This window comes from Hyperolius riggenbachi, chromosome 11, assembly GCF_040937935.1.
Source record: "Hyperolius riggenbachi isolate aHypRig1 chromosome 11, aHypRig1.pri, whole genome shotgun sequence".
Classification (NCBI taxonomy): domain Eukaryota; kingdom Metazoa; phylum Chordata; class Amphibia; order Anura; family Hyperoliidae; genus Hyperolius; species Hyperolius riggenbachi.
Window position 1 is genome coordinate 204,368,520 of NC_090656.1, and position 24,813 is coordinate 204,393,332.

Here is a 24,813-nt window from a genome sequence, read left to right on the forward strand (position 1 = left end):
TATGTTTGAGCTCTTCTACCCTTCGTTATTGTCAACTTACACCTCAGCTGGGAGGTAGTTGTTTTTTAGCTGTCTATCCTAAAGAACTTTCAAGGAGTGCGACCAACCAGTTTATGTTTAATAGACCTGGAGAACCAAGCTGAGGCTCAGACAGTGATTGCAAGGCTTTGCAATTCACCTTTGTGGGTATATTAGTTGTACACTAAATAATAAATAATGCACTAATGGGCTTCTGGACTTTCTCTTTCCTTAGATGATCCTGAGATTCTGGTAGCCACAGGGATTATCCTCATACGACTATTAAACAACTACTCTGAATTCTGAGCTCCTCTACTAAATCATTTATCTTCCACCACCTGTAACATGTTGGAGTGATAGTATCGAGAAATGAGACCAACTGGCATACAACAATGGTATGCCCACTCCCAGCCTGATCACACATTTCCCGCCATTATGAGTCACTGTAATGACAGAATCCAAGTAACTGGAAATGGAAGGCAGTAAGGAGGATCATGATGCTCAACCCCCAACCATCATACCAGTCGGTGCAGGATCAGGCAAGCCAGGCCATAGCAGTAGAGAAATGCAAAAAGGATCCGCAAACCAGAACAGGTTGAGGTAAAAAAAAGGCTGAAATGTTTATTTGAAAAATCCACAGACAAGGCAATAAAATCACAGGATCAACTAACGCGTATCGGGCCTACCATCTGCCCTTAATCGTAGTTAAGAGTGTACCTGTGCAAGAGGAAATTTATGTGAAACTAGGGGAGAGAAAGCTCCACCAAAAATGGAAATGGAAGGACCCAAAGAAGGTTGGTTATCTATGAAAAGGTCTTGAACGAGGTCCATTAGTATCCTGGACTTCCAGGGGTTTCAGGGATCTGTGACATCACTTCCTGTGTGGAGGCAGATCCAGGCTCAGCGATGCACAGAATCATAATAATATTAGATTATGACAGTATTATTAATAATAATACAGAGGTTGCCGTATTCGCTATGTGTGCGGGAGGGATCCTTGCCATCCCAGGGCCATCTGCTTGCCGGCGGATGTGTTTACTGCGACAATCTGCGCACACATGAGGTTACCATGAAATAAGAGTAGTAAGATACATATTTTGATTCTTCCAGGGTAAACAATGTTTTATTTACTTTTTTGGCACATGGTAACGGCGCTGAAATGTGTCTGGCCAGATGGTGATCTGAGCGCGACGCCAGCCATGTTTTCCATGTGGAAAGCAACAATACGCTTCTATTATATAGATGTGACACTGCCGAGCGTTCCAAAGACACATGGTGCCAGTTCCGGGGAAGCCATTTGTGGTGCGCAGGCGGCGTTAGATCAGCTGGGCCCAGAAGATGGATTCCCAAATTAAAATAAATTACACAGACTTCCTGGTATGTTCAGAGAACAAGGAACCACTCACATCGGTCTCTACACCATAGGAGCTTGCACTTTACATGTATAGAAAAAGTAGGGCATGACAATAGCTCTCAGAAGGTATGATATCCACCCTAACACCCATCTTGCACATGTGATTCCTTCACCAAACTCTCTGCTTGTTAGTACCTTCAATAGAGATGGTCAGTGAGATACATATAATTACACCTCACATGCCAATGTAATGTAAACAGTTTTTCATTAGAACAATCAAATACACTTCCTGTTTATTGGATTGGCCCAATTCCAAGCTGAATATAACTTGCATGAAATGGCGCCAGTCTAGATTAGGGGACCCAGCAGGAAACCTCATAGGGAAATTCCTCGAATGTGATTGAGTAGACGGCAGCCTCTCGAAGTGCTAGGTTTCAGATAGGTTGTAGTAAACTACGCCCACACTATTCAGCTCACTTCATGCTGTAGAGGGTGCTGTGATTGGAGAACTGTTCCCTATGAGGTTTCCTGCTGGCTCCCCTAAAGTAGACCAGGGCCCATGAAATTTTCATGCAAGCCGAAATGACTTGCTTCCCATTGATCATCAATAGTCTTCAACTTCTGTTTCGCCAAGACTTTCAAAATATGAAAAGTCTGACAAGCTGTTTCTAGACTCTTTTCTTGACAGGTCTACTGAACATAGAAATTAGATGAAAATTCAACTTTCCATGCAAAGTGTCAGGGATTGGAAGCAGATTCAATGAACCCCAGTGGCTGCAAGTTAACCTGCCCACTAAGCCAACAAAGGAATGTCTAGGTCTCGACCTGCATTTGGGCAACTGTGGACCAATTTATTGAATAGTGCCACAGAACAAAAGCACAACGTTTTGATCTGCGTGACCCTCCTCAAATGTGGATCTTTCCATTAACCAGCTGCCATTTAACTGATTAGCAGCTTCTGGATTTAATCAGCTTGGTTTCAAATCCATGATAATTTGTCTGCAAGGTTGAATTTGAAGCTCAAGTCTACTTATGAGGGTAGTGGTGGTATCATGAGGCAGCAGTTCTACACAGAAGGACTCTGAAACCTTCCTTTGATCTGGCCATACTTGTAACGCTTGATCTTAGGAAAAACTCGGAGGAACTTGATGTCTCTCAAGCAACAATGCTTCTGGTGCTACTGGTAGATTTTGTTGTCTTTGAGTCCTTCTCCAAGACTTTTCTTGGAATCATCCTTTATCCATTTTCCTCCCAAGCGGCTGACCAATCCCCCGAAGGTTCCAAGCACGTCAGCAGCCTGACTGACTAATCACCAGAAACCGCAGGATGGCCACGATTCAGAGGAATCTTCTTCCTTAACGTCTGCACACCTCCCCGAGTTCTTCCCACAGTACAAAAGGCTGATTCAGCAGGAAATGACGCCGCTAGATTAACCGGCTTTTCGGCTCCCAAGGTGGCGACTTTTAATGACCATTTGTTTCTCGGGGTCTGTACGTTGGCGATATTCACGTTTTTGCGTACACAGAAGGCTCCCAACGGTCATAAAATAGCAGCAGCCAAGGCCAAATACCAGCAAACAAATGACACAAGGGTCTTGGCCGTCAGCATTGGGGGAGTTGGCAGCCCCTTCGCCCGCTTGCAGCACAGTTTTCGAACAACAGCTTGCGGTGTCAGAGCGCTCGGTGCCAGGAACGCTTCCCACTCTGGTTATTAAGCTTCGCAGCACAACTGTAAAAACACACTTTATGTTCTTTGCCCTCTTAAAATTATTTACTTTTATTTTTTTTCACCCTGGTCCACTGCAGCCGAACGTGTGTGTGACTTTAGGAAAACTTTGTTTTGGAGTCGTTCCACTTTTGTACTCTCCTCTCCATGGCGTCGGCGTTTGCAAAATTTCTTTATTTTATAGCGATCTGGTAAACAGGGATCTGTGCGGGGCTGGCGGAGCGCAGAGATCTTCTTACGCAGCAGCAACGTCTGGAGACTTTTGAGGTCCTTGGCCCGGTGTCTGAAACACGTCTCATTACCAAATCCATCATCCTTCCCCATGGCAACCGTTCCCCTTTTAATAAAAGCATCTTAGTTGATTTATTTCCCTAATATTTTAATGCTGTGTCTCTTCTAACTACATGCAGATGTTATGTAGGTGATACGAGACGTTGTTTAATCGCAGGCGTGACGTTGCTCTGTGCACCGCCTTACTACAGGATTACTTGTGGAAAACTGGAGAGAGGACCACAATTCTGGTGTTCAGCTTGGATTCCACTTCTGCTGACTCCTTAAAGTGTACCCGAGGCGATCCTTTGGTTAAAAAGACATACTTACCTAAGGAGAGGGAAGCCTCTGGATCCTGTAGAGACCACCCACGCCATCCTCCAGACCCCAGTTGAGGAGCGCAAACCCCCCAAGAAAGCCGACAAGGGCTTGTTGGTAAGAAGATCGGGGACACGCTTCTCTTCAGGCACAAGTGTGACCGTACTGTACCTCAGTGCAAGTAAGGTCGCATTGTGAGGCTGCGCTCATGCCAGGATAGAAGCATGGCCACGATGTTCTGGAGGGTCCACGTGAGCAGCGTCAAGGAAGACACGGGAAGCCTCTGTAGGATGCAGAGGCGTCCCTCTTCTTAGATAAGTAGGTCTTCCCCGCTCCCAAGGTTCACCCCTTAAAGATTCACTCCATCTTTTATTGGTATTTCAGTGTTTAGTGAAGGCTGGAAAACTAACCCAGCCAACACTTTGTTCTGTCTCTCAAAGACTCCAGTGGTGAGATCTCTGCACTCATGATTCTAGGCTTGCACTTCAGCTGTAGTGGCAAGTGGGTGGGACTGTGACCTCAGATGCATATGTGTGTTATCACCCCTAGAAATCTATACTGTAAAAGTACTGGTACATTAAAAAGTTCCATGAATGGGCTACCAAGCTAACCTTTACACTGCAGCATCTTTTGTCAGTGTACTTTCTAGCAGCATCTTTCCTATTTATTGTACAGTGCTGCGTAATATGTTGGCGCTATATAAATCTAATAAATAATAATAATAATCTTTCCTTAACCACTTGAGAACCACAGTGGAAACCCCCCCTAAAGACCAGGCTAATTTTTGTGAAAATGGCCACTGCAGCTTCAAGGCCAAGCTGCAGGGCCGCACAACACAGCACACAAGTGATCCCCCCCTCCTTTTCTCCCCACCAACAGAGCTATCTGCTGGTGGGGTCTGATCCCCCCCAAGTTGTTTGTTTATTTTTGCCCTAATGTTTGTTTGTTTTTTTATAAATTCTGCTATGTTTTTTTTTTTTTTTTCTTTAGCTTATATTCCCCCCTCCCTCCGCTGGCCAATCCATGTGATCAGCTGTCATAGGCTTCAGCCTATGACAGCCGATCACTGCCGACAGTCAGGAGGGGACAGCGGTGTCACACGGGTGTCCCCAGTACATCGCTGCTGCTGATCGCAGCGCTGCACAACGTGTAAAGCCGTCTAACAGTCATCCGAGCGGTGATTGCCGCTCGGAGACTGAAGAAGGGGCGGAGCTCCGCCCCCCCGAGCAGGAGATGCGCGCCATCTCCTGCAAAACAGAGCCCCAGGACTTGACGCCAATTGGCGTTAGGCGGTCCTGGGGTTTCTTGCGGCGGCCACGCCCATTGGCGTGGAGCGATCTTTAAGTACCAGTAGTTAATCTACTAGCTATATTTAAGTATGGTACATAAGGACTACTAATCCTTGCACTGTAGCACTTTAGATTATGCACCGATTACAGTATTAGCATCAGTTTTATACCACAATCTATTTCTCACCACTCCACACTTTCTTGGATTCTGCACAATGTAAATGTATTTTATGTGCTTGCAAAGAGGTTTGTATGCTTGCCTAAGCTATGGAGCACAACTTTTAATATATATGTATATCATATGGCCTTATTAGATTCCTGCACAGTCTATGATGTGAAGACATATAGTGAAATATATTCCACTAGCAATACCTTTTAGATATGACAGTTTGCACTTTTTATGTATTATATGTTTATATATATAATTATTGCCATTTTTAATTTGATTTAACACCATGGCTTTGCTACAGTATATGTGATATTATAAGACTGATACAGATGGTTATTATAGAGAAACTACTAGTTTGATTGATTACCACTATTACAGTTATTTAGCCAAGTGTTTCAAAATTTTTCTAGTTTCGCCAATTACTGCCTGATGAAGCAGAATTAAACCTGCGAAACGCGTTGCATTGTAGAATATATGAATAAAGCTATTTGCTGACAATAATCAAGAAAATTGTGTCTACTTTGGGGAGGTAAGCTCACCACTACCTCCTCTTTTAAACATTTTTTTAATACATTTTATACTTGTACTGGTGTTTGTGTCCCTACTTACAGTTCATATCATAGTCCACCATTGGTGGAGGGGTGCAACCCCCATTTTTCCTGTCAACAGAGAGCAACTTCTTAACCCGAGTGGGGCCATGTCCAACCTCCGCACCTGCCTATATAGTGTTTGCCTGAATGGTAACCCATGTTTGTGAGTATAATTAATTCATCTCTATTATTCAACACCTGCAACCTAACATGCTACACCATTGTGGGCTCTCGGATTCCAATTTGTGTCTCCTAAACAGCACCCACGTTTGTAATAATAATATGGACGCCTAATAAAGCTGTTATGTTTGTAGATGTTTGGCTTTTTATCAAGCAACTGATTCTTTACTTTTGTAAAGCTAAATGTAATTTCACCTTCTTAAAACAGAAGGTATTTGCAATTATTCAGCTGTAAATGAGCAACTGTGATTTCCCATGATGCATCTCACCTGAATATGCAAATCATGCCTTTATGCACGTACAGAACTGCAGGTGTATAATGAGCCTGCAGTGTATAAATTGTACAACAGGCACACCAATCCAACATACATACTGCCTGTTTCGGACTGGTTGATCCTGATCAGTGCATGGCATGGGTTGATATGGCTCTATGGGATAGGGCTTACACCAGTACTAAGAAATTCATGTTGTATGACTCCTCTGTATAATCCAGCCAGGTCTGTATCTCACAGCATAGCACCACAGAAGATGATGATGCTATATAAACCCATAACAATAATCATAACAATAGATAGTTCCCAGCTCTATGCTTGTTGCAGGTCGCTGGCTCGCTAAGCACAGACATTTCAATAAAACGTTATGATAAGATCCAGTCTGGGAAAAAAAATATGTTTGTAACCGCTTTGTGATTTGAAAAGCTCTTGCTAATGTAATACTATGTGTGTGATCTCACTGGAGCGATGTGATTTTATGAAAATCCCCATAGCATTGCATTAGCAAGAGCTTTTCAAATCACTAGCGCTAAAAAAAGCTCTTGCAGTGTGAGCCAGGCCTGAGGGTTTAAAAAAATACATGACAAGCTGGCTTTATTAGAACCCCAGTTTAGGCAAAGTTTTCTTTCTTTTTACATTTAACTTAAAGAGACTCTGTAACCTCAAAAACATCCCCTGGGGGGTACTCACCACGGGTGGGGGAAGCCTCCGGATCTTAATGAGGCTTCCCACGCCGTCCTCTGTCCCACGGGGGTCTCGCAGCAGCCCTCCGTACAAGATGACGTCATGGAGTAGTAGAGCACACCCGACGGCGATCGGGTATTTCCGTGTAGTTCGGAGCCGACAGCCGTCAGAGCGCCTGCGCAGGAGTCGGGAAGGTAAATAATGACGTCATCTTGTACGGAGGGCTGCTGCGAGACCCCCGTGGGACAGAGGACGGCGTGGGAAGCCTCATTAAGATCTGGAGGCTTCCCCCACCCGAGGTGAGTACCCCCCAGGGGATCTTTTGATGGTACAGATCCTCTTTAACAGAACAACTATCACAATAAATAATGAAATTTAATATACATGCATATAAAATGTAGATTCCTTCCAGAGTAAAATGCAATATAAAATACTTTTTTTTCCTAACTCGCTGTCCCTGACAGTAGGTAGTAAAAATGTGACAGATCTGTCAGGTTTTGGACTAGTCCATCTGCTCAAGGAGGATTCTCAGGTATTTCTTTACAAAAGCTCTTACTGAACAGCAGTTGCACAGTCCACCTGTCTAAATAGTGAGTCGGGAAGCTGGCTAACATCTTTTTATAGATTAATTTGTAATGTATAAGGTAAATACTGAGCATTCCCCATGAGGAGATGGATAAGTCTAAAATCCATCAGATCGGTCAACCATTTTCTACCTAATGTAAGTGACAGCAACGTAGGAGTAAAGTAATTTACAGTGCATTTTAATGTGGATGAAATGTAGATTTTATCTGTACGTATTTTAAATTAACATTTTTTGCATTAATAAGTTATTTAAAAATCACTTCAATTTTTGTAAAATATAAAAGGAAGGTACCTGCTGCGCCAATTTACAGAGCCTCATCTCCACCTAATCAACCTCCAGCTACCCAGTCAGTTTACAGCCACACCTCCCTAGCAGAGAGTGACAGCAAAAATAGGTTATCAGTCAGCAGGAGGGGCGTGGCTTTACCTGAAGAAAGAGGGCGTGTTCCAGACTGGCTGGGTGTAAGAAAGCCACTGGAGGTCTGTGAACGTGTGGAGCAGATACCGGTAGTCTCATTTTTAATCTAGCAAAAAAAAAAACACAAAAAAAACAAAAACAAAACCTGCAATATCTATTTTGTTATCCCCCGCTATGATCTGCTTTGACCTAAGGCAAGGGGTGCTAGAGTTTATTTCAAGTCAGGATTGCACAAATTAGTAAAGACAGCCCTGGAGCCAAGCCCTAGAAAACACATCCTGTCCTAGCAGGCCGCTTCATCAGAGAACACGGTTTTGTGATTTACCTTGACCTGTGTGATGGGACTGCTCCCCCTCTTCTCGCTCTTGACGGTTGTGGGTGACAGGGCTCCGGTAGAGTTGGGGGGCTGAGGTGTGGAGGGCATTTTGGCACCGGGGGAGACCTGCATGCTGGCCAGCTGAGCGGCATACAGCTGCTGAGAATGAGAGAGAGAAAGAGACGAGAAAAACATTAAGTTGATGGTCAATTGTGAGAACCGCTTTATTTCTTCCTCTCAGAGAAAGATCAACCTCGCCACATCTATTTCTGCTCCATGTGGTTTGTGCTCTTCCTGTATGACACATTGTATTGATTGACACAATATCGCAGCACTGTTCCCCTCCGAGCTATTGCTCAGCACAATCATTCCTCGATTTGATCTTCAGGTGGAGAGCCCTGCATGTCGTGTTACCCAAAACCACAGTGCTGCAAAATGACAGTCCTGTGCTGGACGCCACTGTGCAGCCCCTGCGCAGGAGTGTGCGAATGTAGCTTTTACGGAACCATTACCACTCTCAACGTGTAAACATAAAACGCTTACATGACACGAATAGTGCCAAATTATGTGATTCTATGGAACAGTAGGAGAAGAAATCAACAACTTCCATCCCTGAAAATCTGATAATTAAATGTTACGAGCTCCAAAATCAAACAACCCCAGTTGTTAGGATACGCTGTATCTTTCCACTTCCTCTTTGCTAGTCCCCATTGATATCCATTGCGACAGATGCCTATGGGGCCCTGCGCTGCTTGGGTTGATGGAAAGTATGTTGGACTTATCTACTTATCGTTGGGTCTGACATACTTTTTGTTGAAACAACGTAAAGGAATGTATATTAGATTTAGCGACATCGGATTGTATGGTCACATGACAGCTCTATGATCACATGACTGCTCTATGATGAGGTGACAGATCTGTGATCAGATGGCGGCTCTATGATCACATGACTGCTCTATGATGAGGTGACAGATCTGTGATCAGATGGCAGCTCTATGATCACATGACTGCTCTATGATGAGGTGACAGATCTGTGATCAGATGGCAGCTCTATGATCACATGACCGCTCTATGATGAGGAAACAGCTCCGGGATCATATGGAAGCTCTATGATCACATGACTGCTCTATGATGAGGAAACAGCTCTGGGATCATATGGCAGCTTTATGATCACATGACCGCTCTATGATCACATGACTGCTCTATGATGAAGTGACAGCTCTGTGATCAGATGGCAGCTCTATGATCACATGACTGCTCTAGGATGAGGTGACAGCTCTGTGATTAGATGGCAGCTCTATGATCACATGACTGCTCTAGGATGAGGTGACAGCTCTGTGATCAGATGGCAGCTCTATGATCACATGACTGCTCTATGATGAGGTGACAGCTCTGTGATCACATGACTACTCTACAATCACATGACAGAGCCAAGATAAGATACTTGTTCTATGATGATGACTGTGAGTCTATAACATGAAAAGGTACAGCTATATGAGGAGATTACAGCTCAGCTATGCCAGCTGTGTGCTGAGATGATTATGAGTTTATGTTAATATGACGGCTCCAAGATGAGATGTCCAAACCAGGGCCTGTGCTTCCATAGAGGCAAAGAAGGCAATCACCCTAGGGCCCCAGAGCCTGTAGGGCCCCCCAAGGTGTCTCCCCCCAACTTACCTGTGCTCCCAAGGAACCCTGCAATCGAGTAATGAAGGACGCACGCCTCTGTCGAAGACATCACAGGGGCCTCCAAGGGCACAGTTAAGTTGGGCTATGATCTGGGGGGAAGAGGGGTAGCTGGTTCAGGGGCCCTAGGGGAAAATTTGGCTGAATCAAAGGGCCCCTAATACTGCTTTTATGGTCAGGATGGTCTGTTGGGGGGCCCCCAGGTTAATCTGCCTGGGGGCCCGATTGTTACTAGAACCAGCCCTGGTCCAAACACCTTGGGGAACTTATCGCCTGACACTACCATAACTTACAAGTCATTGCCATGCTTTGGGACGTTGTATTAATGGAAATAAGAGCCTGGACCTGGTAACCTGGACAGTATTGGTACGTTTTTCTTCTGTGTAATGCATTGAAAGCTCCTGGACCAACGTCAATCTATGCGTTTGGTGCTTCTGCAGTCTACAGCTGATGTTTTGTGAATGGTCTCAGCAGATTTAAAGCTTTCTAACAGTATTACGCCCAACCATTTGTACATTTCACAATTACACTGCTCAGAAGTTTCCTAATACTCATTAACTCCACAAAAAGTCTGAAATATGTAATCCAGGAGAAACCGTCATCTGAATCTCGGTCTGTTTCTTCTTCCCTCTTTTCTTCCCACTTCTTTTGTTGCAAAATGTCCTGTAAGATCCCTCCCGGGGCTCGGCTCTCCTGCCAGAGGAGGAATATTCAGCCGAGACCTAGTTAGGAACATTATTTGCCACTGTGCTAAATAAAATATGCAAATCTATGATTCTTTATTTATGGAGCAAAGGCTCTGCGACACTGACAATGAGTAATTGGGGCCTTTCTGAAGTTGGAAACACAAAGAGGTGACTCTGGGAACAATTATAATTTTCATGGTAGAAGAAAGAATTTTTCATATTCCAAGAAAAAAAAGAAAAAGAAAACCCTGAATGCATGGCTGACAATTTTCGATGTAAGATGGTCCTTCTACCAGAACGAATATGTCACTGTTAGATTGTTGAACTCTCCAACATCCAACAAATAGTTTTTCCTATGTTTTTGGGACTTCATGGTTGAGACTAGATCCTACCAGGATTAGTGTAACATCCTCCATGGTAGGTAACAGACTGTACGCCTACAGAATAGCCTTTCTCCAATCCATCCCAATTGTTGCTACCTACTGTATTTTTTGGACTATAAGAATCACTTTTTCTCCCCCAAAAGTGGGGTAAAAAGTCACTGCATCTTATAGTACAAATGCAGGAAATTCCTGACTTGTGAACGCCTGCCAATACGAACTTTCAACCCACCGTAATGTCAGGGACTCCCTGTACTATGCCCATGCAGAGGAGGACACAAGGGGACAGACTGAGGAGACGAGGACACATAGGGACATAGTGGACGACACAAGGGAGACACAAAGGGGCATAGAGAACACAAAGGGGTATAGAGGAGGACAGAGGCAAACACATGGGGGACAGAGGAGAACACGGAGACACAAGAGGTACAAGGGGACATGAGGTACAAAGGGGGCATAATCCACAAGATGCCCCTTCACCATAGATGCAGCAGGTTTAGTGTATATTTTTCCCCCTGATTTTGTCCTCTAAACCTAGGTGCGTCTTATGGTCCAGAAAATACGGTAATTCATCCATCTGTCTTCTCAGATGTGGCTTTGCCATATCCTCCACTGGCTGCCAATTAACTAGAGGACTAACTTCACTTCTCTAACCCTAACCTGCCTCAATTCACTAAGCTTAACTCCTGTCTTTAATAACTTTTCTGAGCTGTTTTACAGTTATCACAATTATATCACCATGGTGATAACTGTAAAACAGCTCAGAAGAGTTATTAAAGACAGGAGTTAAGCTTAGTGAATTGAGGCCAAAGCGTTTCTGCTGTCCTCAGAGGTACTGGTCCAACTGCAACCTTGCCTTTGCACGCAACTTTCTCTTGTTCTTCCTACTATGCCTGTAATTTAAGTAAATATTAGACCCCATAATGCTTTAATGAGCAGATATTCCCAAAGGACATGTATTCAAGTTCCCTCTCCCCCCACATGTGAGTTTTCTGGGAGTAATATACCAATCAAGCAGGATTTTAAGCATGGTTTCCCAATGTGATGTGCCTTTGGAAAGTCTGGTAATGTTTTGTGTGGCTTGTTGCCAATAGTCTAATGTAAGGCTAGTTTTGAGGATAGATGGCCAGCGTTCCACGTTTCTCCGGAGTATTTGATGTGTTAAATAAAAGAAATAAAGAAAGAAATTAAAATTTCTCTTGTTCTCCAGACCTGTCTTCTCACATTCCCAAATACAGGACTCTTCACAATTGTTTCTCACCTCTAGAATTCTCTTTCTCAATATAGTGGTTACTCTCCAACTCTTTCAGGGCAGCATAAAAACTTTTAATAATAGAATAAAAAATGAGTTCTGTTTTTCTCAGGCTAAAATCTACTACGAATGAATGTTAGGCAAGTAAATTAAAAAGACTTTCCCTATGCTTACTTGTTTTATAGTAATAACAAAAAAACCCATAAAATGACGTAACAATTAACATCGATTTTGTCTTGAAAGGCCAGAAAATGTTATGTGACTAATATAGCTACGTTTCTTTTCAATAACCGACATAAGTGTCCTATGCATAGAATGTCAGTCTTATCTCTTTGTGGTGAACTTTCACTGAAGTGGCAAACATAGCCTCCCATAAGCTGTTCAAAGAGGTTCATTGTCTTCCCTCACCGTAAATGTCACATTTGAGAACGTACCACAGGTCCTCAATAGGATGTAAGTTGAAAGAGGAAGAGGCTGGGTATTACCCATATTCGATCATCCTCATTATTCCTTGTCCCACAAAAAGATCAAGACCTTATTCAACAATGCCAGTTGCTTCTTGGAGACAATATCTTTCAGAAAGTGGCAGCACGGTTAGGAGTTGATTTTCAGTCCATTTTCAACCTCTCAAAATCCAACTAGCTTCTCTGTAAAGTACCCCTGAACTGGTGTCATTTGTTCATTTTCTGCGCACTGGGCCACCTATCAGGTCCAATTAGGGCCAGTACACTATCTGAGTGGAATTTGCATGTTCTCCCCATGTTTACCTTTGGGTAAGTATTCACAGCTATACGTTAGCCAGTGTGGAATGACCTACTTTAGCAGTAGCTACCTAATTATTACTTGCGCTTTAACCTAGGTGTGAGACACTTTAAGCCATGACCAGGGGCTAACTTTCACCTGTTGGTCTTTTGGGGGCTCCGGTGGTGGGATCTCTGCGTGCCCAGGTTCCCACCTTTACACCTCAGATATAAGCCTTACAAGGGTGTCCCTCTTCCCGCCCCCTTTCCCAGCTACAGTATGTGTGTTTGTGTGTGTATATATATATCGGAGCTTAAAGAGACTCCGTAACAAAAATTGCATCCTGTTTTTTATCATCCTACAAGTTCCAAAAGCTATTCTAATGTGTTCTGGCTTACTGCAGCACGTTCTACTATCACCATCTCTGTAATAAATCAACTTATCTCTCTCTTGTCAGACTTGTCAGGCCTGTGTCTGGAAGGCTGCCAAGTTCTTCAGTGTTGTGGTTCTGCTATGAACTCCCCCATCCAGGCCCCTCTCTGCACACTGCATGTGTGATATTTAGATTAGTGCAGCTTCTCTCTGTTCTATTATCTTTTACAAGCTGGATAAATCCTCCTCTGAGCTGGCTGGGCTTTCACATACTGAGGAATTACATACAGGCACAGCTGTCTGCTCTCTGCAGGAAGAAATAGCCTGACACTTCAGTGGAAGATAGCTGCAGGGGGAAAGAAACACACAAATGATCTCTTGAGATTCAAAAGGAAGGCTGTATACAGCCTGCTTGTGTATGGATGCATTTTCTATGTGTGGACATACTGTACATCAATCTACTTCCTGTTTTGGTGGCCATTTTGTTTGTTTATAAACAAACTTTTAAAAACTGTTTTTAACCACTTTTAATGCGGCGAGGAGCGGCGAAATTGTGACAGAGGGTAATAGGAGATGTCCCCTAACGCACTGGTATGTTTACTTTTGTGCGATTTTAACAATACAGATTCTCTTTAAGGAGAGACTGTAACCAAGAATTGAACTTCATCCCAATCAGTAGCCGATACCCCCATTCCCATGGGAAATCTTTTCCTTTTCACAAACGGATCATCGGGGGCTTTGTATGGCTGATATTGTGGTGAGACCCCTTCCACAGTGTGATGTCAAGACCATGGTTCTGACATCACACTGTGGGAGCGTTGTTGCATTGTGGGAAATAACAGCTGTTTCCAACTCCCAAAAAAGCAAGCAGCATCTCCTTCCACCGATATCACCTACCAGCAGTAAACATGTCACCATGTGATAAATTTAAGAATGTAAATCAGGGAGAGGAAAGGGTTTACAATGGGCAAACACTGACTAAATCATTTATACATAAAACATTTTTATTTGATTATTTTCACTGGAGTTCCTCTATAAAGTGACAAGATCTCTGTTCTTCTGAGTTCCTAGCTAAGCACATCAGCTACACCGACAAGCTGCTGCTCCCGCTCTACCTGCTACACTCTCATTTTACCATGCACAATGGAGTCAGCAATCACCTGCATGGCATTAAATAGTTCTGGCAGGGCTATATACTTCAGCTGAGGATAATTCAGGCAGCGGGGCTGCAAGACATTTTCTTCAGCTCTTAGTTCCACATATGATTCACTTTGTGTAAAGATAATGAATAATGAAATGAATAATGAAAGGTAGTCTGAGACACAACTGGCAGCCATATTGCACGCCATGCGACAGCACCAGAGGCAGATTGCAGGGGGTGCCAAGTGGACAGATGCTGCAGCTTAAAATATCTTCAGCATCTGTGTGACGCCGGGCAGCAGCCGCCCATATGACCAGGGTAGACGGCTCTGATCTGCTGAGCTGGTCCTGATCTGCGGTCCTGCAAGGAAAGTGATTTATGATTGGCTGCCATCACAACTTATCCCTGGTCTGACGAAATATTTAAATGCTGCTGTTGCCACTGACGTGATTTTCAGAACACATTGTTATCATTTAATTATTATTGATGTTGTCATTATCACAGTCACAGGAGAGGTGACATGGGAGCTGCTGCATCTGGCAACTCCAAATTCCCATAAAGCCAAGTGGCCCTTTCACTGTCTGTACTGTATATGTGTGATACAGTCATCTGCACTCTGTGTAACATAAGAATCTGATAGCGGTCTGTGTACAGGCACTCTACACTTCCTCCAAGCCTCCTCTCCTGATATACTCTGTGCTGCTGGAGGACTCTGCTCCTTCCTCCAAGTCTCCTCTCCTGATATACTCTGTGCTGCTGGAGGACTCTGCTCCTTCATCCAAGTCTCCTCTCCTGATATACTTTGTGCTGCTGGAGGACTCTGTCCCTTCATCCAAGTCTCCTCTCCAGATATACTCTGTGCTGCTGGAGGACTCTGCACTTCCTCCAAGTCTCCTCTCCTGATATACTTTGTGCTGCTGGAGGACTCTGCTCTTCATCCAAGTCTCCTCTCCTGATATACTTTGTGCTGCTGGAGGACTCTGTCCCTTCATCCAAGTCTCCTCTCCAGATATACTCTGTGCTGCTGGAGGACTCTGTCCCTTCATCCAAGTCTCCTCTCCAGATATACTCTGTGCTGCTGGAGGACTCTGCTCCTTCATCCAAGTCTCCTCTCCTGATATACTTTGTGCTGCTGGAGGACTCTGTCCCTTCATCCAAGTCTCCTCTCCTGATATACTTTGTGCTGCTGCAGGACTCTGCTCCTTCATCCAAGTCTCCTCTCCAGATATAATCTGTGCTGCTGGAGGACTCTGCCCCTTCATCCAAGTCTCCTCTCCAGATATACTCTGTGCTGCTGGAGGACTCTGCCCCTTCATCCAAGTCTCCTCTCCTGATATACTCTGTGCTGCTGGAGGACTCTGCACTTCCTCCAAGTCTCCTCTCCTGACAGGGGCGGACATACGGCCGTGCAGGCCGTGCCGCCGCACGAGGGCCCCTGAAGTTCCGTTTTCTTCAGGGGCCCATTAAGTATATTTTTTTTTTATATATTTTTTTTTTTTTATTATTTTATTCCCGGGGGGCCCCCCGACTCCTATCCTCCCTCCCTCCCTCACCTCGGGGGGCCCCCTCCCGATATGCACGGCGGGAGAGCGAGCGAGCGGCAAATGCAGGAAGGGCTCTCCAGGCATCCGCTAGAGGCCCAGCCGCTTGGTCTCCAATATGTCTCCAGTTGGAGACATATTGGAGACTCAGCAGCTGGGCCTCTAGCGGATGCCTGGAGAGCCCTGAAGACTTCCTGCATTTGCCGCTCGCTCTCCCGCCGCGCATATCGGGAGGGGGCCCCCCCGAGGTGAGGAAGGAAGGGAGGGAGGGAGGATAGGAGTCGGGCCCCCCACCCGGATAGCCACCCACCCGGCTACCTAACCACCTACCCACCCGGCTACCTACCTACCCACCCACCAGGCTTCCTACCTACCCACCCGACTACCTAACCACCCACCAGGCTTCCTACCTACCTACCCACCCGGCTACCTACCCACCCACCAGGCTTCCTACCTAACCACCCACCCAACTACCTAACCACCCACCCGGCTACCTACCCACCCGGCTACCTACCCACCCACCAGGCTTCCTACCTAACCACCCACCCAACTACCTAACCACCCACCCGGCTACCTACCCACCCGGCTACCTACCCACCCGGCTACCTACCTACCTACCTACCCGGCTACCTACCTAACCACCCACCTGGCTACCTACCTAACCACCCACCCGGCTACCTACCTAACCACCCACCCGGCTACCTATCGGGCTAGTTACCAACCCACCCACCAGGCTACCTACCCACCCACCCGGCTACCCGGCTACCTACCTAACCACCCACCCGGCTACCTACCTAACCACCCACCTGGCTACCTACCTAACCACCCACCCGGCTACCTACCGGGCTAGTTACCAACCCACCCACCAGGCTACCTACCCACCCACCAGGCTACCTACCTACCCACCCACCAGGCTACCTACCCACCCACCAGGCTTCCTACCTACCCACCCGGCTACCTACCTACCCACCAGGCTACCTACTCACCCACCAGGCTACCTACCTACCCACCCACCAGGCTACCTACCCACCCACCAGGCTTCCTACCTACCCACCCGGCTACCTACCTAACCACCCACCCGGCTACCTACCTACCCACCCACCCGGCTACCCACCCACCAGGCTTCCTACCTAACCACCCACCCGGCTACCTACCTAACCACCCACCCGGCTACCTACCGGGCTAGTTACCAACCCACCCACCAGGCTACCTACCCACCCACCCGGCTACCCACGCACCCACCAGGCTACCTACCTACCCACCCACCGGGCTACCTACCTACCTACCGGGCTAGTTACCCACCCACCCACCAGGCTACCTACCCACCCGGCTACCCACCCACCCACCCACCAGGCTACCTACCCACCCACCCACCAGGCTACCAACCCACCCACCCACCCACCAGGCTACCAACCCACCCACCCACTCACCCACCCACTAGGCTACCTATCCACCCAACCACCCATGGGAGCTGCGCGCCGGATGGAGGCTGGGACAGGAGGTCTGCTGCTGCAGGTGAGTAAATGTTTTTGTTTTATTTATATTAGCAGGTGTATGTTCTGGGCAGGTCTGCCACATGATTGCATGTATTTTCTTCGCAAATCTGCCGACATGATTGCATGTATTTTCTGGGCATATCTGCCGACATGATTGCACGTATTTTCTGGGCATATCTGCCGACTTGTTTGCACGTATTTTCTGGGCATATCTGCCGACTTGATTGCATGTATTTTCTGGGCATATCTGCCGACTTGTTTGCACGTATTTTCTGGGCATATCTGCCGACTTGATTGCACGTATTTTCTGGGCATATCTGCCGACTTGATTGCACGTATTTTCTGGGCATATCTGCCGACTTGATTGCACATATTTTCTGGGCATATCTGCCGACATGATTGCACGTATTTTCTGGGCATATCTGCCGACATGATTGCACGTATTTTCTGGGCATATATGTGTATTTTCTTGAGAAAACCTGCACAATTATGTGAATTTTCTGGGGAAAGGGTCACCAAAACTTGGGCCCACTGTCTTTGCGTTGCACTTTTCAAGGGAACCTGAGGTGAGAATAATATTGAGGCTGCCATATTTCTCTCCTTTTAAGCAATACCAGTTGCCTGGCTGCCGTGCTGGTCCTCTGCCTCTTATTCTTTCAACCATAGACCCTGAACAAGCATGCAGCAGGTCAGGGGTTTCTGACAATATTGTCAGAACTGAGAAGATTAGCTGCATGCTTGTTGCTGGTGTAATTCAGTTTATTACTGCAGCCAAATAGATCAGCAGGGCCGCCAGGCAACTAGTATTGTTTAAAAGGAAATAAACCCTCACCCCGGGTTCGCTTTAAGTTACAGTTAGCTCCGCCCTCATCTGGTCATTGCCACGCCCATTTTTTTGCCGCGGCGCTAAGCGCCGCAGGCTCTATCCACTAATTTTTGCCGTTGTAGCCACGCCCATATTTTGCCGCGGCGCGCTATGCGCGCCGCAGGTCATATGGGCCCACAATTACAATTTTGCACAGGGGCCCACTGCTGGCTGTGTCCGCCACTGTCTCCTGATATACTTTGTGCTGCTGGAGGACTCTGCTCCTTCATCCAAGTCTCCTCTCCTGATATACTCTGTGGTGCTGGAGGACTCTGCTCCTTCCTCTATATAACTCTATTCTCCTGAAATAATATGTGCTGCTGGAGGACTCCTCTCCTACTTCTAACTATCCGCTCCTGATATACTCTGTGCTGCTGGATTACTCTGTTCCTTCGTTCAAGTCTGCTCTCCTGATATACGGTACTCTGTGCTGCTGGAGGACTCTGCTCTTTCCTCTAACTCTATTTTCCTGACATACTCTGTGCTGCTGGAGGACTCTACTCCTTCCTCTAACCTTCCTATCCTGATATACACTGTGCTGCTGAAATAATACATTAAGAGTAGATTCATTTGCAAATAAAATAAATCAGATTATGTAAATTACAAAGAAAAGATAAGGCGCTCCCCACAAGAGCTGACAATCGCTCTCCCGGCAGCTAGTCACTCTTCCTTCTATAGAGGCTACATATGGAAGCAGTAGCAGGTGGAAGCATTCTGTGTACATATGCTGGACATATGTTCCCGCTTCAGGGTCATTTACAACACGTGAACTGCTTCTGGATTACATTAAAGGAGGACGTCTCCAGCTTCTGTTTACAAAGGCACACACACTGATGTATTCGCTGATGTCAGATCAATGTGGGCGGAAATCAGAAAATTCATTGTATTGACAGCGTTTTCAAAATAAAGGTGCCCATACGCTTATCGATTTTCTCATTAGATTACCCACAGATTCAATTGAGCCGCAGGGAATCTATTCCCACAAAATGTCTGATTTTAGTTAGCATCAGTTAGACAGTAAGGTAGATCTTTGTGGATTGGGGGCAGGGCAGGAGAGTCGGTAGATTGCTGGCCTATAGCGCTGCAGTTCCATCGATTTTTTTTTAATAGATTGATTCCCTGCTGAATGTATTGAAAATCAATGTTCAATGTATGGTAGGAGTCCATTTCTTCTTAGTCCGACGCACAGCATTATGGGAGGATCCCTTCTACAAAACTGAGGTTTTTTTTCCCTTAGTTTTTAAATACCAATTGTGTTTTGCCGGGAAGGCTGTATATGGCTTAATTGCCCATTTCCACTGGAGTACCGTGTCCGTTTCTGAATTTGCGTCTGATTCCCAGTGCGGTGACATGCATGCATCCCAAACAGTAGACAATACCCCCGTTCCCACAATAAAGCTCTACCTTTTCTTGAATAGATCAAGGGGGATCTGTATGGCTGATATTGTGGTAAAGCCCCTCCCACAATGTGATGTCAGGGCCATGGCTATGACAGTTTGCTGTCTGTGAACCATGTTGTATTATGGGAAATAAGATCTGTTTCTAGCAGCCAAGCAAGCAATATCTCCCCCTGTGCATAGAACTTCGTAAACAAACATTCCACAGAGATCACCTGGCGGGACTAAAGATGTCACTGCCTGTGATACATTTCAGAATGTAAATCAGGGAGGGGAAAGATTTTTCCATGGGCAAACACTGACTAAATAATCTATAAATAGATATTGTAAAAAATAAGCCATTTTATTCATGCTGTTATTTTCACTACAGTTCCTCTTCAATACAATGGAGCCGGCGCACCACTGAGCCAACGTGACAATTAAAACGTACTTTATAATGCACCGCAACGTGCACAGTGTTAACTCACCCTAATCTTTAGATCTGTAAGCCTGGAGATATGCAATGAGAAGGCTAGAAGACGACACCAAGTCAGTAGAACTCACTAGTGATGGGCATGTCTAGGAGAACTCATGGAGAACCATGTGATCAGTTTGGTCAGGTGATACATTTGCAGAGCTCTGATTTGCTGTGATCACATCCTGCTTTAGCACATGATCCTGATTAGTAAATCAGAGACTTGCATATCTATCACCTGACCAAAATGATCACATGCTTCTCCATGAGTTCTCCTAGACGTGACCATCATTAGAACTCACAGCAGATTTCAGTATCTTTCTACCAGGGCTTTCGATTTGTGGTCAAGCAGCACAGGTTGCAGGAACTGGAAGATAACTTGTGGCCAAAGCAGGATGGAAATCATGATATGTTCGCTGTGAAAAGGAATTCCACAATAAGGAAATCTCTCTCGTACTTATGGCTGGCAGCTTCTATAGGGGAGGTCAGTATGTACAAACACAGCTATACATGAGAAAGACTCCCCGTTTTCATATCAAAGCCCTACGGCGCTATAAACTATTCATACCCGCGATATGAATAGGAAATCACTTTCAATATTTAAACTAGAGTCGGCTACAATCGCAAGCGCTGCAGATAAATAATGTTCCATTTGAAAGAGAATAAGGCATCCAGCGGACAAACACAAAAGCTTGTGATATTCAAATCTGGCTGCCTGTTATTCTTGTGATGTGACAGAGCCCGGACGGGCCCCTCGTCACTCGGGGACGGCCCCCCAAACTACTACAAAGAGGTGGGAGAGAAGCAAAACAAGAAAGGAGCAAAGTTCCGGGAAGAAAGCAAAAGGTCGCAGCCCAAGGACAGACGTGCAGCCAGCGGCCGCGGTAAATCGCCCGCCACGGAGGGGGCACAGCCACATCAAACAGAGGCCTGCGTCCCCCAAGGCTCTGGCTTCACCTCATTTCCCCGGATTTTAACCAAATGGCTGCGGCTCTGCGGAGAATTGTTCTCTTGCCTGGGAGAAGGGATTTGCTCCAACTCACCGACTGCCCCGGCACTTTTCTCCATCTCAGCAGTAAATGAGGCGGTGAAATATAGCTTAGTTAGGAATCCGGCAAGGCCCCCGTCTCGGTCGTACCCTGTTCTGTGCGCCGCTAGTGCTGGCAGGTTACAGCGCGGCCCAGAATGCAGCGTTCCATCTTTCTGGGGGCACGGCCTGGCCAGACCTTTAATCAGCGCTAATTAAACGGAGTCCCTCGGAACAGCCAAGTCTTCACCCTTCATCTCACACTGAGCAAATGTCTGTTGTTAAACTATTACACAGACTGCCATGGAGGAAGGGAGAAAGACAACACACAGTACTCATTTATCCTAGCAGTGTACTGCTTTATATCATTTATAAAACTGGATAAAGCGAAAAGAAAAAAGTTTGATGCACACCTAATGCTTGCTAGATACTTAAAGCGGAACTGAACTCAGAACTTCCTCTCTGCTCTAAAAGATAAGCAACAGCATAACAACCTTTAAAGAAAAATATTTCTTTGTTACAGCTTACAGAACTCCTGCAATGATTCTACTTCCTGCTTGCATGATAGCAGACATATTGTTAAAGGGGAACTTCAGCCTAAACAAACATACTGTCATCAAGTTACATTAGTTATGTTAATTAGAATAGATAGGTAATATAGTCTCTTACCCACCCTGTTTTAAAAGAACAGGCAAATGTTTGTGATTCATGGGGGCTGCCATCTTTGTCATGGGGGCAGCCATCTTTTTGGTTGAAAGGAGGTGACAGGGAGCATATGAGACAGTTCCAACTGTCCTGTGTCCTGATAACCCCTCCCAGCTGCACACGCTAGGCTTCAAATGTCAAATTCACAATGTAAAAAAAAAATTGCACCAAAACAGCAGAATGAGAACAAAATCAGAAATCCCATCATGCTTTGCACAGCATCAGGGGGAAAAAGCCCGGGCAGTTTTCTTCTGTGCAGCTAAAAATGAGGCTTGTATAAGAGAAACAAAGTTCTGATGCTGTGAAACTGTTAAAGAAACACCAGGTCTTTTCAGTGCTGCTGAGTCTATATTTAGTCCGGAGGTTCACTTTAACATCCTATGTTTTTAAATTAGCCTCTCTGATATGGCAGTCGGCTGACACAGCTAAGGGATCAAATTACAACTTGTGCTTAGTCACAGATGAGAGGGAATTAGACAAGCTTAACTCCCTAAATACATACAGGGTGCATGTCTCTCTGTTTTTCTTTTGTTCTGTGCAAGAGTTCAGGTCCACTTTAATAGGAATCCCAGAATAGTAGCGGTACAACCTCCAGATAATTAGGAAAGAGATAAGCCAACCAATACCATAAGAGCGTCAATCCAAGAGCAACTTGTATCAGATCCTCATAGGATATTAAATGTATCACAAGCAATGCAGTAGATTAAAGATCCCATTGATACTTATCAGGCACATTTGCAGACCGACAGGTGGTGCAGAGGATGGCCAGCGATTGTTTCGCCCTGCAATTTGGACTTTCTCAAGACCGTGAGAAAGCCCAAATAGGAGGGCGAAACCGATTGTCGACCCTCCTCCACACCTAATAGCTTCAAAGGTGCCTGTTAAGTATCAATGTCATTTTTAATCTACTGCATTGCTTGTGATATATTTAGTATCCTATTAAAGTTTTGGGGAATTTATTGATGCGATTTGCTCCTGGATTAACACTCTTATGGCATTGAATAATTTATAAAACTGCTAAAGAATCGCCTTAGATGTCCGTTGGGCTTCCAGTACCTCTATGAATGTGGCCAGGAGCATCTTCAGCAGCCAGTTGCACTGTCATACTTTTACCTTATTAGGTTTTAGAAAAGTGTGGGCTAAAGGTAAATACCTATGCTAAATGTTAATCTCTAGAGATAACTGTTTATGCAAAATCATCCATGCAGCTGTCCCGCTGTATTGCCATAACAGATCATCTTATTGTGGACACTGCTTATCCATCCACCACTTGTTGTCCACTCCCCTCTCTCCATAGAACAGAACGGACTGCAGCACGGCTGCCCTCATGCTTGAAGGTGAGTGCGGACCAGATCTTCTGGAAGGCCCTGGCAAGTGGCAGGAGGTGCAAGGAGGACCTGGAACACCTCTACAGGATTCAGAGGCTTCTATCTTCTTAGGTATTTCCTTTTAGACCTGAGCTTAGGCTTTGGTTCACTTTAATGCTAGGTAGTGGCTGGATAGTGTACTATTTAAGGAGGAACTTTAACCAAGGATTGAACTTCATCCCAAATAGTAGCTGATACCCCCTTTCCCACGAGAAATCTTTACCTTTTCTTGAATAGATCAAAGGGGCGTAAATGTAGAATGTAAAAACGTACTTAAAATGTAAGAGTTTTAGTGCAAAAAAATAAAGACTGCCCAGCAAGCTCATGGTGAACCAGAACTCCTAGGAGTGTGTAAGGGGCTACAAAGGACCAAAAAGCCCTCTTACTAAAATGTAAAGCAAAACAAAAGTTTGCTTTCTTAAAACAGAAGAAGTTAGCGATAATTTAGGTTGTTGTCCCTGTAAGCTAGCCACACCTCCAAATCCACTAAAATGCAATTATGTGCCAGCTTGTTAGTTGTACAGAGCCACCAGGAGCTTGCTGGGTAGTCTGTAACTCTGGGTGTTTCAAGTCCTACTCCATAGAGCCACATTAATCCATTCCATGCACTAATGAGGATCAACCAATCTGAAACAGTCTGTATGCATGCATCCAGCAATCCATACTCTGGCTCTGTACAATTAACACGCTGACACATCACTGCATTCCAGCGGTTCTGGAGGTGTGGCTAACTTACAGGGACAACAAGGGATAATCTGCATATTCAGCAGTGGTGCATCGTGGGAGACATCGTGCTCACTCCAACCTGAATTATCTCAAATTCCTTCTGTTCTAAGAAGGCAAACGTTTGTTTTGGAGAGAATACATAAAGCAGATCCATGGCTTGTAAGGGAAAAGATATAAAGTTTGAGGAAAGTCTCCCCTCTACTGAACAGTAATAAATGGCACAGAGTTCTGGAATAACGTTTGGAATTTTCACAATAAGTTTTGCAGCCTCTTCTCCTCCCAGGGTTCCTTGCAAGGATGCAGCCAGCTGATAATTCTGCATTAGGGCTGCCTGAGTGCACTAATTGCTGAAGAGAAACAGCACAGCTCTCGCTTCGGCCGCCACAAGGCTCCTGGCTGCAGGCGAACGCCCTGACATGACTACATCCAGATGTCGAGAGCGTTCCTGGGAGCCAGTACAGCGCCCCATTCTGTCCCTTTCTGTTGTAACATCTGTCTCCGCAACCTGCTGGCTGCCGAAGCTGGAGCCCTGTGCGGCTCTCTTCCCGCTCTGAACACGCACATGTGGACGCCATCAATTACCGCTGTCACGTTGTCCGGTGATGTGAATTACCTGTGCGCAAGATGCTGCTGAACAGTCATTAGGTTTATTGGCCCGGCGAGGGTCTCGTCCGTCACAGGGCAGCGCTCTGTTCTTCATTAATGTGGAATGACGAGGTTGCGCACCGTCGCAGCGCTGGGACCGATGAAACGCAGACTGTCGCTAAGCTGCGCGCACAGGTTCTGTTA

At 45.5% G+C, this 24,813-nt stretch overlaps 1 protein-coding gene and 1 long non-coding RNA gene across 18 annotated transcripts in view; one reads left to right on the forward strand and one right to left on the reverse strand.

The window, feature by feature from the left end:
* The window catches only part of LOC137538435 (uncharacterized), a 407,510-nt gene that overhangs the window by 211,356 nt on the left and 171,341 nt on the right, over positions 1 to 24,813 (forward strand). The gene's annotated exons all lie outside the window — the stretch shown is intronic.
* The window catches only part of SOX6 (SRY-box transcription factor 6), a 605,164-nt gene that overhangs the window by 67,194 nt on the left and 513,157 nt on the right, over positions 1 to 24,813 (reverse strand). For 15 of the 17 annotated variants that reach the window (XM_068260626.1, XM_068260625.1, XM_068260627.1 and 12 more), the window contains one exon: positions 8,198 to 8,347. In XM_068260626.1, the coding sequence (XP_068116727.1) occupies positions 8,198 to 8,347 (150 nt within the window). The remainder of the gene's footprint in view (positions 1 to 8,197; positions 8,348 to 24,813) is intronic. The other 2 variants (XM_068260639.1, XM_068260632.1) reach the window with 1 other exon arrangement.